This window comes from Molothrus aeneus, chromosome 20 (genome assembly GCF_037042795.1).
Source record: "Molothrus aeneus isolate 106 chromosome 20, BPBGC_Maene_1.0, whole genome shotgun sequence".
Classification (NCBI taxonomy): Eukaryota; Metazoa; Chordata; class Aves; order Passeriformes; family Icteridae; genus Molothrus; species Molothrus aeneus.
This window is the reverse complement of record NC_089665.1, coordinates 10,592,380-10,606,986: the sequence shown is the minus strand read 5'-3', so window position 1 is coordinate 10,606,986 and position 14,607 is coordinate 10,592,380. Positions and strand designations below refer to the sequence as shown.

Below are 14,607 nucleotides of genomic sequence, written 5' to 3'. Positions count from 1 at the left end.
TTCTGGTCAGGCTGGTACAGGGCAGTGTTGGTCTGACCTCCATCCATCAAGGAAGGGATGGAGGTGAGCAGGAATGGCTTGGGAGGTGCAAACAAGGCTTGAAATTCATTTTCTTTCTACTCTTCACCTGTGAAGTGCATTCACAGGTCCATGTGAGCATCTGTTCCCTTGGAATGGATGTGGCTGAGGACAAAACCTGCTCCAAGGGGGCCAAACCCTCCCCTCCATCCTGGTTGTTCCTTGACCTGCAGGACCTGACTCTCTCTCTTTCTCTCCCTGCAGGACTCCCCTATGCACAAGGCTCTGTTCTGGGTGGCCATGGCTGTGCTGCAGCTGGATGAGGTGAACCTGTACTCGGCAGGGACAGCCCTGCTGGAGCAGAACCTGCACACCCTGGACAGCCTGCGCGTGTTCAACGACAAGGTGAGCCCACAGCCTGCGCTCCTGGCAGCAGTCAGAGCTGAGAGAAAAGGGGAAAACCCCAGCCTTGTCCTTGTCAACACTTGCTAAGCAACTAAACCTGAATTTGCATTAGAAATTGTTTCACTAGGGTGATATCCACAGATAAAGATGTGGAGAGAAGTTGTCATTACTCTGTTGGAAACTGGAACAGAAATGTCCAGATGTGATCTGTGAGAAAGTGTTTGATATTTTCCTGTAGCCTCTGAAAGAACTGTTCTGTCACTTAAACAAAAAACCCAACAAACTTGACATGTCCTGAGTGACTTCAGCTGAGGTGCTCTTGTATTTTGTTTTTGTGGGTCAGAGCCCAGAAGAAGTGTTCATGGAGATCAGGAGACCACTCGAATGGCACTGCAAGCAGATGGATCATTTTGTTGGGCTAAATTTCAACTCCAACTTTAACTTTGCACTAGTGGGACATCTCCTGAAAGGTAAGAGTGCATACTGCTCTTTGTTTGAGATGGCTCTTGCTTCAGGAATAAAAACAAGTCAAGAGGTAAAGGGGCCACGTTGGGTGATGGATTTTGAGTAACTTGGGTTGCAGAGTAGGTACAGAATTAAACACTCTTGGATTAAAGGACTTCACCAGTTTTAGTTTATACATCTCCTGTGAAGGTCTTTAGTGCTGCTGCTGAACGTTCTGAACTGTCATAGGGTGCAGAGCTTCATTTGCTGCAGTCTTTTACTTCTTCCTCCAAGAATGTCTCTCCCTGTTTGCCTGTGCTCAGGCTCACTGGGTTTTTTAGAAGACTGATTTGTGAGATAACAGATATAATGTATGCACAGACATTTGAAATTATGCAGTTTTGAGGGGAGGGGTAGAAAGAATTAGTCTTAAATGTGCCATTTCTAGTAGCACTGTGCTCTCTTACCCTTGAGATGGAATGTCTGAGAACATGCTGGAAAATATTTATAAATGCTTTCAAAATATTAGTGCTTCATAAATATGGATTCAGAAGTTAAATACAATCTTTTGTTTCTTAGGGTACAGGCATCCTTCCCCTACCACTGTAGCAAGAACAGTGAGGATTTTGCACACACTCCTTGCTCTGGTTAACAAACACAGGAACTGTGACAAGTTCGAGGTGAACACCCAGAGCGTGGCTTACCTGGCAGGTAATGAACCAAACCTCCTTTCCAGTCTGAGCTGGCTGAAAAGGACTGGATTATTGTGGAATTCCTTCAGGTTCAGCTTGTTAAAATTGTACCAGCACAAAGAAAACTTGTAACTGGTGGACAGGAGTGTGGTCAAGGTGGGCACATTGGGAAGGCTTTTTGGGTCTGAGGGCTTTGCCAGCACAGCACGTCCTCTGGAGTTTTGGGACTTCTTCAGGGAGGCTGGAGGGTTCTTGGTGTAAATAATCCAGTGTATGCCTGACAGCCTTCAAGTTTCCAGTGGTCTGGACATAGAAATAGTGACCATGTGAGGGCAAATTTGTAAATCGTGTCATTGTAACTGGATGAGAAACAGAATTCTTTTTAAATGATCTGCTTTTAATCTGTACGCTCCCTAAGGTGTAACTTCAGCTCAGTGGTGCTGGTGCAAATGTACCTTGATGCCTGTAAGCAATGCAGAGGCTGGAATATTGTTTCACTGTTCAGTGTGTTCTGCTCTGAAAGCTCCCCTTGCCTTGCCCTGCCTTGCTGTGTGTTCGCAGCCCTGCTGACGGTGTCGGAGGAGGTGCGGAGCCGCTGCAGCCTCAAGCACAGGAAGTCTCTCTTGCTGACAGACGTTTCAATGGAGAATGTTCCCATGGATACATACCCCATCCATCACAGTGACACTAGCTATAGGTTGGTTGTCTCACTTTTAGATCAGCTGCCCACATTGCAAAGCCCGGTTCCTTTAGTGAGTGAGCTGAGCCCCACTGATAGCGCTGAGTCCGTGGGCTGTGGTGGCTCCTCAGCAATTTCTCCTTACACTGGGGTCAGGAGTCACAGAAATTTGGATGTGCAATCTGTACAGATTTAATTTCCAGAGCTTAACTGCTCTGGAGGCAGTTAAACCTTTTGCTAAAATCTTTCTACAAGACCTGATTTAATCTCATTTATATTTTAGAGGAACATTTTGTTTGTCCTTTTAAGAGCTCCAGGGCATGGAGCTGTCTGTGCCACTGGGAAACCCTGACACCTTGTTACAGCCTGTGTGCAGCCAGAGAGATCAGCCAGGAAATCAACTGGAAGTGCCAAGGAGAGCCTGTGTCCTCAACAGGGAGCACTTCACTCATGATCTCTCTTTTTAGCACTGAGATTGGAGTGGCTAATGACAAAATATATTTCATCTTACCCCATAGGCTGATTTGCTTGTGTTCTTTTCATGGCTTTATTTTTTATGCCTTCAGCATCACATTCACATCAGATTGTTTGTTTTCAGTAGCTCAGACATCTTTGCAAGCAAAGTAATTGCTATTTGTTATTATGTGTTTTGGGGAAATTAACCGGGTAGCAAAGATGGGTTTAAGAAAGGATAGTTTGGCTGCTTGAACAACCTCTGCCTAAATAGCATAGTTTTAAGATTTTCTTAATTGAATTTCTCTGCACTTTCAGGACACTAAAGGAACACCAGCCCTGGTCATCCCCCAAGGGGTCAGACAGACACCTGGCTGCCAGTTACCCAACAGTGGGACAGATCAGCCCTCGCACCCGGAAATCCATGAGCTTGGACATGGGGCAGCCTTCACAAGCCAACACTAAAAAGCTTCTAGGTTATTAACATAACTCATTTATTGATCTGTCTACAGAATACCCTGGGAAGTGTTACTGGAGGAAAAATGTTCTTGTATTAGTTCTGGCTTTAAGGGCTTATTCCTGATTGAGAGGAATAAATGCAGTTTCTGCAAAATGCAAATTTCAGGGCACTGGACAGTTAAAGAGGACTCAGTTCTTTGGGCCATGATGGGGGGGAGCAAGAGCGATGCTCAAGATGTGCAGAAAGATGTTGAAGTGGAGAAAACAAGATATTCCAGATCCTGAAGGTGCCTAGTGCCAGTTTTGTGCTCCCAGCCCTTTCCAGCAAACCAGGAGGTGGATTTTTAGCTGCTCCATCGAGTGCTCTGGCTGGGGCTGGAGGAGATGGTCCCAGAACATGGTAGATGTGTGTAAACAATCTGATTGTACTCATGGCTTCTCGGTGCATCATGTTTACAACAAACTCCTATATCAGAGGAACAAGCTGAGTTGCTTTGCAGAACTTGTGGAAGCCCTTTGGCATTACACAGGTGGAAGAACAGGGGCATTTCCTTCATTCCAGCCCTTTCCTGCTTCCTTTTCAGTAACCAAGTCCTGGCATGTGTATTCCGTGTGGGGGCCAGGAGTCCATGGCATGCCCCCCTGACTAATTGCATGCTCCCTCCTGTGTATTGTGAAGCACTCTGGAAGCTGTGATGGAGAGCGGCATGGTGTGATCGTATTTTCTGTCCCATCCCTGAAAATGGTGAAAAGGTCCACAGATTCCTGTCAACACATGGTAGCTAGGGGAGTAGCTTGGCCAGAAAATCAGAAAAAGTTAGAATATGGATTTAGGTTTAATGTTTTTAATTGCTTGATAAATTGTTTTTAGGTACAAGGAAAAGTTTTGACCATTTGATATCGGACACAAAGGCTCCTAAAAGGCAAGACATGGAATCTGGAATCACAACGCCTCCCAAAATGAGGAGAGTAGCCGAAAATGATTATGAAATGGGTGAGACACAGGACTAACATTTTAAGAACAATACTAATTGTAAACGCTTTGTATATCTATACAAAGGACTATTTCTAAATTCAGTGTTTACTTACCAAGGTTACTCCAAGGTAAGGGAGAAGCACCTTTCTTAGCAATGGCTTCTGCAGGGTGCAGCCTTCATATCTCTGGCAGCTGCACTGGAGCTGCTCAGTTTACAGGTGCAGAATCAGGGGCAGCTCTAAAGGACTGCATATAAGAGTGCAAAGAAATGAATAGCATTTGGCCTTCTATAAGTTAATAAGCCCCAGGTGCAAATTCCTGCAGGAGATGGAACGTGAGCTGATGCCTGGAATGCCTCTCTTCATCTTCTCCCCCATCTGCTTCCTGTGCCCTCACCCCCAATTGCAATGCAAGACCAGGGTTCTTCTCTTGTATCTGCCTGACCCTAAATTTGGTACTTACACCCCTGGGCCTGTATTTCACTGAAGAGGAAATTGGGGTTCTTGTTTGCCATCTGATAACACATCCCATGTAGCGGTGCAGTGCTGCTGCACTCCAGCGCAGTCGTTGCTTTGACCTTTGTGACGAGGCCGGTGAGCTCCGAGCTTTGCACACGACTGACTCTGCTGTGCAGAACCTGATTCTGTCTTGCTTTGGGTTATTTTGCTCTGGATGAGTCGCTCTTTTTTGTCTGGCAGAAACCCAGAGAATATCACCACAGCAGCACCCACACCTCCGGAAAGTTTCCGTTTCCGAGTCAAACGTCCTCCTGGATGAAGAAGTTCTGACTGACCCAAAAATTCAAGCTCTGCTGCTTACAGTTCTTGTAAGCTTTCTTCTGTGTGTTGTCTGCTATTTTCTGATGTCCTTTTAACTCCCAGCAAAACAAACATGTTCCTTGGAGTTTTTCCTGGCTGAGTTTATGACAAACTGTTTTGTATAACAAAAGGTTATTAATACATTATAGTTTAAAAGAAATGAGCACTATGGGAATCCCAGGATGATTCAGTTTAAAAGCAGTAAGAGGTGCAGTCTGATAGCTTTTTCTTCAGCTGTTCCACTGCAGTTCCCACTCCAGCTACGCTCAGTTGTGTAAAAAACTGATGAGATACATTTATTGGCAAAAGACAAATTGTTGCCAACTGGTTCTGTTGTTTCTCAACAGAGACATAAATCCATCTTTTCTAGCACTGCTTTCTGTCAGTCAGAAATGTGAAACCCTTTAAGCAAAGGCTGTAAGCACACAGGTGCACTAACAGCTCCTTCCCTGGCAGGCCACGCTGGTGAAATACACCACGGACGAGTTCGACCAGCGCATCCTCTACGAGTACTTAGCAGAGGCCAGCGTTGTCTTCCCAAAGGTCTTTCCTGTTGTGTGAGTACCTGAAGTTCTGGTTACAATAGCTCTGTACCTGGCTCTTCTTTAGAGGTCTCTGGTCCAGGACACGCATGTACAAGGCACTGGCTTGTGTGGAAGTTACAGGCTGCAGTCTGTCCGTGCTGGTTGATTTTAATTTGTGCCCCAGGTGTTTCAAATCTGATTTAAAGCCTAGTGCAGGTGCTCTTTGGGTGTTTCTTTAGACACCTGCTGTAGTTTGGCTGGAGTGAATATGTGTAGAGGAAACCCAGCTGTCAGAAGTTAAGGTGAGCAGGTGTTCACAAACTGACCTGGGCACATCATTAGAGTCCTCATGGAACAGAGTTGGGAATTGTGTTCTGAAATCACTGCTGGGGCAAAAATCCCACCTGAACTGCTGGTGGCTAAAGTCACTTGGGAACTGAACTGCAGGTTTATTTTATTTAACAAACAAAAACTAAGCCACTTTTCCTTTCTTCAGGCATAATTTATTGGATTCCAAGATCAATACCCTTTTATCGCTGTGCCAGGACCCAAACTTGTTGAATCCAATTCATGGGATTGTGCAGAGTGTTGTCTACCATGAGGAGTCTCCACCCCAATACCAAACATCCTATCTACAGAGTAAATATTTTTCCTTTTTTAAAAAAAAAGTGTTGTACTGGGAGCACTCTCTGTCCTCTGTCAGGGGAGAGCTGGGCTTTCATGGTGGTGTTCCATTTGTTGTTGCAGGTTTTGGATTTAATGGGCTGTGGAGGTTTGCTGGCCCCTTCTCCAAGGTAAGAGCTCTGTGGGGTCTGGGCTGTTTGGCCTTTCTGGGCACGTTGGTGCTGCAGCCAAGATGCTCCTAAGGAGCATCCTTCTCATATGAATGAGCAGAGAGCATCAGGGGCACCTCCAGGGCTAAAACCAGCCCTGGGCCTGCAGCAGGTGCTGTGATAGATAAGTTACCAAAGTGGGGTAAAAGCAGCCAGGGCGTGTGAGTGCAGCTTTCCCTGCTCCCAGGGTCAGTTCATTACATGTATCTGACAGGGTTGGGGTTAATTTGGTAAGAGTGATGATTCCAAGAGGCTAAATTTTGTGTTGGAGCAGAGCCAGTGGAGCACTGCCCATGTGTCCTGCCATCCCAAGGGAGGTGGCCCAGGTGTGGGGCTGGGGCAGGGGCTCTGCAGCCCCTTTTCCTGCCCTGGGCTCCCACACACTGAGATCACACTGACACCTGGTCTGCAGTGTGTACATTTAGATTGGTCTGGACAAGGCCACAAATGAGTTTTTACAGATACATCAAATGCTCTTGAAAATTTACAGGCAAAACAGAGGGACTTGAGAGTGAGCTCTGGAGCAAAGCTCGAACTGACAAAGAACAATCTTTTTTCCCCCCATCTCCCACAGCAAACCCAAATCCCAGACTATGCTGAGCTCATAGTGAAGTTCCTGGATGCCTTGATTGACACATATTTGCCTGGAATTGATGAGGAAGCCAGTGAAGAATCTCTCCTGACCCCCACCTCTCCATATCCTCCAGCAGTGCAGAGCCAGCTCAGCATCACTGCAAACCTCAACCTCTCCAACTCCATGACCTCACTTGCCACTTCCCAGCACTCCCCAGGTCAGTGCCTGTTCTGGCTCCATCTGGGTGGGGGAAATGGGGAATTTCCTGCTTTAGGAGCCTTGTTGGCTCTTTGGATGTGTTTATGTGTCAAACATTGGTGCATTGTGGAGTCAAACTAATATTAAATTGTTCCTGAGCTGTTACCCTGTGATTCAGATCCTGGATTTTATCCAGCACAAAAATTGTCTCCCAGGTCACTCCATGTGAAGGGAAGAGAATTAAGGGCAGCAGAACAGCAGCACCTATATTGGACCATGTGCCCTGCAGGGGATCCCTGGCTCACAGGCACTGGGATAGTTTGTTCAGGGTTCAGAGGGGCAGCAGGAGTAAGGCAAGGCTGTTGGAATTATTTGGGAACAGGGGTTTCTTTGGGAACATACCTTGCAGTCAGTGTGGAAGGACATTCTGGGCAGCATCTTTCCATTTGGAACACAGCGTCGGTGGCAGCTCCAGCAGTTCCTTTCCAAGGATGAGGTGATGGTGCAGGATTGGGCTCTCTTCAAGGGAAAGAAGCATTTTGCTCTGTAAATGTCCTCCTTCCTTCTGCCCCACTTTCCATTCCCTCTTCCTTTACAAGCTGAGAGGAAGGAATGAATCCAACTCGTCAAACATTCCTTCCAAGTGCTGTGCAAACAGATGGCTTTTGTCAAAGGCTGGTTAAGAGTCTCCACAAACAGAGTTGGGAACTAGGGAACTCGTTAAGGTTAAGAGTGAGTCTGAAACAACACACTGCTGGCTCTCTGAGCACTGTTTGCTTGGAAATTAAATTTAAAACACCAGTGCGAAGGCCACGTGTTCAGCAGCACTCAGTTAAAAGAAACATTTTCAGCCAAGTGAGTTTTTTTAATATGGCTACAAATACTAAGTTGCAGATACATGAAAAATTCATTTCTTGCATCTGGAAACAACTATGCAGGATCATTGTTTATAAATGTTTTGTCTGTCACCATCTCTGTTCCTCTCCCTCCACTTCCCAGTCTCATGGACATTATTCACTTACATTTATTTCTTTCATTCTGTGTCTGTGAAGCTTCTCTGCCTTGCTCTAAGTCTGCAGTTTTCATGCAGCTGCCTCATCCAGGTACTCTCTTCTTTCATCATATTTGCACGAAATGCTGCTTGAGCTGCGTCAGGGCCGGGCTGTGGCATGAGGAGCAGTTTCTGACACGGGAATGGCTTCAGCAAGTGCTAAGCTGGTGCATTTCTTGGGGGATGCCAATAATACCCGGTGGTAGAGCAGACAAAGTCACCCACAGCCTTGAGAATAAATCTGGTAACAAGAGGGATGCTTAATATGGAAATCACCCTGCTGCACGTGTGAAGCTGAAATGAACTGTTTGGTGTGAGCTCCTTAGACTGGCCAGGACTCAGCTCTGCCTGCAGGGACACACGGGCAGACAGACCCGAGTTTGGACTGAACTGCAGCAGACAGTGGGGCAGGAAATCAGGAGCTGCGTGCCTCTGCATTTCTGCTTTGTGTGGAGAACTAAGAGAAAGCTGCAGAAGAGGGTTTTTTGCTCATGCCCATGGATTGTCCCTGTCCTCAGCATAGTTCGGGAGTTTTGTGCTGCCACCCACACAAGGAGAGGAAGGTGCAGCCTCTGGCTGGAGCCCTCACATTGTCCCTGTGCTGAGTGTGGAAGGTGTTCTTTGTTCTCACTAATGCCAACCCAATTAATTTCTTGCACATAATTGTGGATATGTCACTTACAATAACAGAACTTTTTTCTCACCTATTTGCTGTCAGACATCCTAATTTTTGCTGTTGATTGTAGTTGTATCCTCTTGCATAAAACCACCCATCCTGCTCTCCATTGTTGGTGCTGCACCTGTCCCATGGGTGTGAGGTTTTGGTGAGCACTCACCAGACAGACTCAGTGTGGCAGCTTCATGGAGGGGCTGCTGCAGGGGTGAACTCACAGCAGAGTCAGCATCAAGAGCAGCAATTGCTCAGGAGCAGGACTGCACTGGGCCCAGCTCTGGGCTGCTGGGTGTGCAGTGACAGTGCCCAAAGCCACTGCTGAGGGCTCTAACGCTGGCATTGGGTGGTGCTGTTGTGTCAGCATGGGGGTCTTCACTAAAGCACTTCAGTTTTGAGGTTTGTTTGATGGGAGACTTTTAGCAAAGCATAACAGAGTTTTGCTCTGAAGGACAAGGTCCTGCAGAGGACATGCAAAGCTTCTCAGAAGGGTCTGAGTTTGTGGGCACAAACCTGGCTGGTGCCATTCTCATCCTGAGCCCCACAAGCCTCTTCCTGCCACTGGTGAGGCTGAACTCAGCACAGTTTTCATGAAGAGTCCCAGCCTCAGTTTCTCTGTGCCTGTGTCCTTTCAAAACCCTCCTTTGGAAACTGTTTCTTTACTCATTAAGAGTCAGTTTGGTGCTTTGTTTTGTGTTTTCCTCCTTCCTTCACTTAAGCAGACTTGTTTCCAGCAGGACAGCCAAGTTTTCCTGGTTTTACTCTCCCTTTGCCCCCTGCCGGCCCCACAGGCTGGAGGGCCGGAGCGAGCGGCTCTGCAGCCCTTCCCTCCCCCAATCGTATTCGGTTCTTTTTACACTCGCCCGGGGGTGGCGAGGCGGGCGGAGCTCGGCGGGGCCGGGTCCCCGTGCGGCTCGGGGCTGCGGGCGGCGGGCTCAGCGCGGCGCTCGTGTCTCCGCAGGGATCGACAAGGAGAACGTGGAGCTCTCGCCCACCGCCGGCCACGCCAACAGCGGGAGGATGCGCCACGGCTCCGCCAGCCAAGTGCAGAAGCAGCGAAGCGCCGGCAGCTTCAAGCGTCACAGCATCAAAAAGATCGTGTGATTGTCGCTTTTTAATTTTATTTTTTATTTTCGGACCTGACTGACACGCGCGGCCCCTCGCGAAGGGCCCTCCACCGGGTGTGATGTGATGCTGCACTTGACCTGTACAGTTCCCATCCAGCCGCGTTGCCAGATGATCAACTCCTGACCCACTGCCTGAGTTAACGCCTTCCTTCACCCCCCTGCTGGGCCCCAGCCGTGTTCAGAGCCACGCCTGTGCCCCGGGCGAGGCTGGAGTTCGGTAGCGCTGCAGAGCCGCGTCCTGTTCGAATCCAAAGCCATTCCCCAGCCCTGCCATGTCTGCTCTGGCCTCAGGTGTTCCTGCTAAGGGAAGTGTTGATCCTTAACCCCGTTTGCACACCTCAAGGTAATAGTGGCTTCCTGAGCCAGGGAAGTTTCTCTAACCCTGGTTTTAATCCAAACTATAAGATTTTAGCTGTGTACTTTTTTTTTACCACACTGAGAAGTTCATGATAGCTGCAGTACAAGGAGCTTAGCAGAAGTGGTGGATTAGGTTAAATTTCAGGTAATTAGCAATAAAGGGGAGAGGAAAAGGAGGCTGCAGGAGTCCCTCATTCCCCAGACCAAGCTTCACACACTTGGACTGTACATGGACCAGACTGGACAAACTGGCTTTTTTCCCAAAGCTTTTTTTTTTTTTTGGCTGTACTTTATCTTCCCTGAGGAAGTTGTACAGGGGAAAATCCCTGGGAACTGAGCCTCGAGCTGTCATTGTAGCACCTGCTTTAGTTCTGCTCTTCCCAACAATGTGCACCTTCAAGAGGTCCTGGCAGAATATCCAGTTGGGAATGGTGGGAAAATGGGATGGATTCATAGCCGGCTCTGGGGGATAGTGTGTGGCAAAGCTGCCCCTGTGCTGCCCGAGCAGGGACACAAACAGCCACGTGTGCTCAAGGTACATGAGTTTCAATTAACTGACACTGTGTCCGATCCCAGGGAGGCCTGGCGGAGGCGCAGTTCCCTCCCGGGCTGGGTTCAGGGCTCCTGCGGGGCTCACACAAACCTGGGGCTGCGGTTCCTGCCGGGGCTGCGGTGGCGGTCAGGAGCCGCTGGCTGGCGGGGAGGAGCCGGTGCCCGGTGCCCGGAGCCCGGTGCCGGTGCCGGGGCTGGTCCCGCTGCGGGTGCCAGGGCCCGCGGGCACGGGCGGGGCGAGCTCTGGAGTCCAGGCAGGGGCCGCGTCCCCGGGGCTCGCTCAGCTCCTGCTCAGAAACAGATCCGCTCCCCGGTTTCAGATCCCTCTGCTGGGGGAGGAATTAACAATCCTTCAGTGGCTTTAAAGGAAAAAAAAGTATATCCATTAGGTAAAAGCCAGTCCTCCAGTGCAATCGTTAGTGGCTTTCAGTAAATCAAACTCCACAGCTAAATTATTAGAGAATGGTACAATTAAGGGTTCCAATTTATTGCTATAGCACATAATTCCCATGTATCCACACAGTAACAATGTAACATTTATGTAAATAAAAATACCTTTATTGTATTGATTCATAAAATAACAATTTCTTTAATTTGTTTACAGTCCTGGAAAAACTATGAACACAAACTTCATATGCAAGTAGTTTGCCAAAACAAGAGGAAAACTTAGAATTAGCAGTCACGGAATAAACAGGCTAGAAAGATGAACTGGTGCAATTAACCAAATCCCCTCACTCGGGTGGTGCAGGCGCCAGGGCAGGAACGTGGTCACTGGAGACACAGAGTGGGGTCTGAGCAGGGCCACGAGGCTGAGCTGGGCTCAGGGACAGAGCAGGGGCTCAAGCCTTGGGTTTGGGGTCCCCAGGTTAGAAACCATTGTCATCTCACAACTCAAATTGTGAGGAGCCACCCCTGGTGTCACTGGGGTTTGCACTGGGTTGTGCCCAGTTGAGCTGGTTCCAGCCCTTCCCGTTTTGCTGAGGACAAGGAATTGTAGAAGCCTGAGGATTTGTATGTAGGAGGAAAACAACCTCTTGTAAAGGTGGTGTGCTGTTTTCAGTTGTTTCTCATATGAGCAGGTCTCCTGCAGACAGGAACAGTAACTCCAGAGGAACTGCCCGACTGGCTTTGTTTGGGCAGAGAGCAACAAGCCCTTCACTGTTCTGCATCGCCCATGTCAGAAGTGTCCCTCCATCAGAACTGCTGTGTTCTCTGCAGCACAGAGATGTGGCAGCAGAGGGGACAGGGATCAAAGTCACCTTCCCTGTGAGAACTACTCCAGGCTCTCAGTCCCAGCTGGAAAAAATGGTCTCTTCCTAAAGTCAGTGAACAAAACTGAATTTCGTCTTTCCTGGAAAGAGTGGGTTGGAGTTTTCCCTGTGTGAGAGGTTCAGTGAGAGGGCCTGGACTCTGGCAGAGCAGAGGTATCAGACACCTGTGTCAGGTAACGGGTGAATTGGGGTGTAAGGACTGCTGATGGCCAGGGTTGGATTTGGGATCAGGTGTGCCCTGATAGACAGGAACGTTGTCTCCTAGTACTGGTGCTTGGGAAGCTTGTGCTTGGCTCCCAGGGAACCGTGGCCTTTGTGTAATGATTAAACTCCCATCAGTAATTAGTTGTTGAGTGCCTTACTGTCACTACATTGCTCTCCCACTCCCCCCAGCAGCCAGTGCTGGGATTTGCCTCTTTTTCTTTCTCACATCCTCCTTCCTTTGTTCTTTCCCTGTTTGAGCACTCTCCATCCCATCTCATCCCATCCCTGGGAGCTCTGCTCCCATCCCGGGCTGCTCCATCCTTTCCCCACCTGCTGCTCTGTTCTCTGGTGACCAGCAGGTTGTTGCTGGTGACAGTGTGGGTGTGAGCCCTGACCTGACAGGGAGCCCCATCCCAGGGTCCCCAGTGCCCCACGCTCCAGGCAGCCCACGGGCCACTGGCAGTGCCTGCTGCTCCAGGCTCTGCTGCTCCAGGCTCTGCTGCTCCAGGCTCTGCTGCTCCAGGCTCTGCTGCAGGGCTGGAGCTGCAGCCCCAGAATCCCTGTGCTCTGACATGAAAACTGAAAATTCAGAAAAATCCCATTGGAACACGTGGACCATGTAATGCCCTCCCGGGAGCGTGTGTGCCCCCCTGGCTCAGAGCCCGTTCCCTGCCCCACACTGACCACAGCTCAGTACTGTAAAGACAATTAACATTCTGTTTGTGTTTGTATTTTCCCTGACTTAAAGATAACTCAGTAGTATTTGAATAGTGTATAACCTACCTGTAATGATGCCGACGTTTCTGCTTTCCCGTGCATGAGGTTTCCCAGGACAGGGAACATTTCACTGAGTCTGAGGGCTGAGGCCCTGGCTCGTGCCAGGGCTGGCTCTGACCTGACCCGGGTTGTAGGTTTTAGGGCTTTTTCTGTTTCATTCTGAGGTTAATTTTTTCCGAAGTCACAAAGCACGTCCTATTGTTATGCAACAAACCACAGACAGTCACTCAGAGTGTTGGTCCCACCTTTTTTTTTATGCAGTATATTCACCTGTAAATAGGTTTTGTGTAAAATTTGACAGAAAAGTATATTTACTACACTGTAAATACATGTGACAATATATTGTATTATTTTGCTTTTTTTGTAAAGCAGTTAGTTGCTGTATATGTATAACATACAAATTTGATTATTCTAGTGTTAGTAACTGTTAACTACTCCTCTCCCTCCTGCTGGTGCATTCCATCATTTAAACCAGAAGCTGTGTCCGACACACTCACCCTGTGTATGATCTCACTGCTTCCATCGGCCTCGGCTGCCCAAGGGTTCCCACGACGCCAGTCCTGGCTGTGCTGTCAAAGCCAGGGGGTGAGCCTGGAGAGCCCGCTGCTCCCAGGCTGCTGGGAGCTGTGGGTCAGAATGGTGGAAACCTGCTTGCAGATAATTATTGTTCACCCCATTCTCCCCTCATGTATGTACTTCCCCCTTTTTTTTGAAGTAAAATGTAAATTGAACCTGCTCCCAGTTGTTTGAAGGTCATTCCGGGGCTGCAGGGTGAAGGTGGTGGACACTGATGTCCTCTCTCTGCTGGAACAAGTTTGGGTGGTCTCCTTGGGGCTGAACCAAGGCACCCAGCCCAGTTACAGAGCCCAACACCCCACTTCTTCTGGGGAAAATAAGATTCCAGTTAAAATTGAGTGTCTGGGGTTTGTCTTCCCAGACTGGTGCTGCTCTGGGTGTGGGATCCTGCACAGATCTGAGATTGCCTGCGGTGACTGAGGAAGAAAAAAGCCCATTGTCATGAATTTCATGTCACTTCAATAAGATTATCATAACTGAATAATAAATCAGAATATTTCTTTTTAAAATGTAAATTTAATATTGTAATAAAACAGCTGCTTGGTCTTTAAAGAACAATTCAGTATAATTTGTCTATTTGAGCTTTTTTTGCCTAGAAGCTTGAGGTTTCAGCTGTCAGGCAACTTCTCTGACAAATGATTAATCACATCTATTTTTCTTTTAGGGGGATACATTACTTCCCCATTAAAAGTGTATAAGTACTTATATTCTGACTTTGTGAATCGTAAAAGGATGTAAAGACACATTAAAGTGTGACTGCATTGACTTTTTCTGAGACATCTTATTGTTCCTGCATGGTGAACAGACAGACCTGCAGACACCTGGACAGGTGATTCCTGTCGTGCTCCTGCTGCCAGCTGGGGCTGCACGAGGGGAAGGGCAGCAGTGTGTGAACTGTTAAATTTCATTTTCTTCACTTCAGAGGAAACGTTCCTTAGTTTTGAGTTGG

At 48.2% G+C, this 14,607-nt stretch overlaps 1 protein-coding gene across 2 annotated transcripts in view; it reads left to right on the top strand.

Moving 5' to 3' along the window:
* NF1 (neurofibromin 1) overlaps nt 1-14,423 on the top strand; it is a 74,495-nt gene extending 60,072 nt beyond the window's left edge. For both annotated transcript variants that reach the window (XM_066563322.1, XM_066563323.1), the window contains 12 exons: nt 283-423; nt 767-893; nt 1,447-1,578; nt 2,121-2,256; nt 3,010-3,167; nt 4,022-4,144; nt 4,825-4,952; nt 5,401-5,501; nt 5,965-6,107; nt 6,216-6,262; nt 6,876-7,092; nt 9,756-14,423. In XM_066563322.1, coding sequence (XP_066419419.1) covers nt 283-423; nt 767-893; nt 1,447-1,578; nt 2,121-2,256; nt 3,010-3,167; nt 4,022-4,144; nt 4,825-4,952; nt 5,401-5,501; nt 5,965-6,107; nt 6,216-6,262; nt 6,876-7,092; nt 9,756-9,898 — 1,596 coding nt within the window. In that variant the 3' untranslated portion in view covers nt 9,899-14,423. The remainder of the gene's footprint in view (nt 1-282; nt 424-766; nt 894-1,446; nt 1,579-2,120; nt 2,257-3,009; nt 3,168-4,021; nt 4,145-4,824; nt 4,953-5,400; nt 5,502-5,964; nt 6,108-6,215; nt 6,263-6,875; nt 7,093-9,755) is intronic.
* The last annotated feature ends 184 nt before the right edge of the window (nt 14,424-14,607 follow it).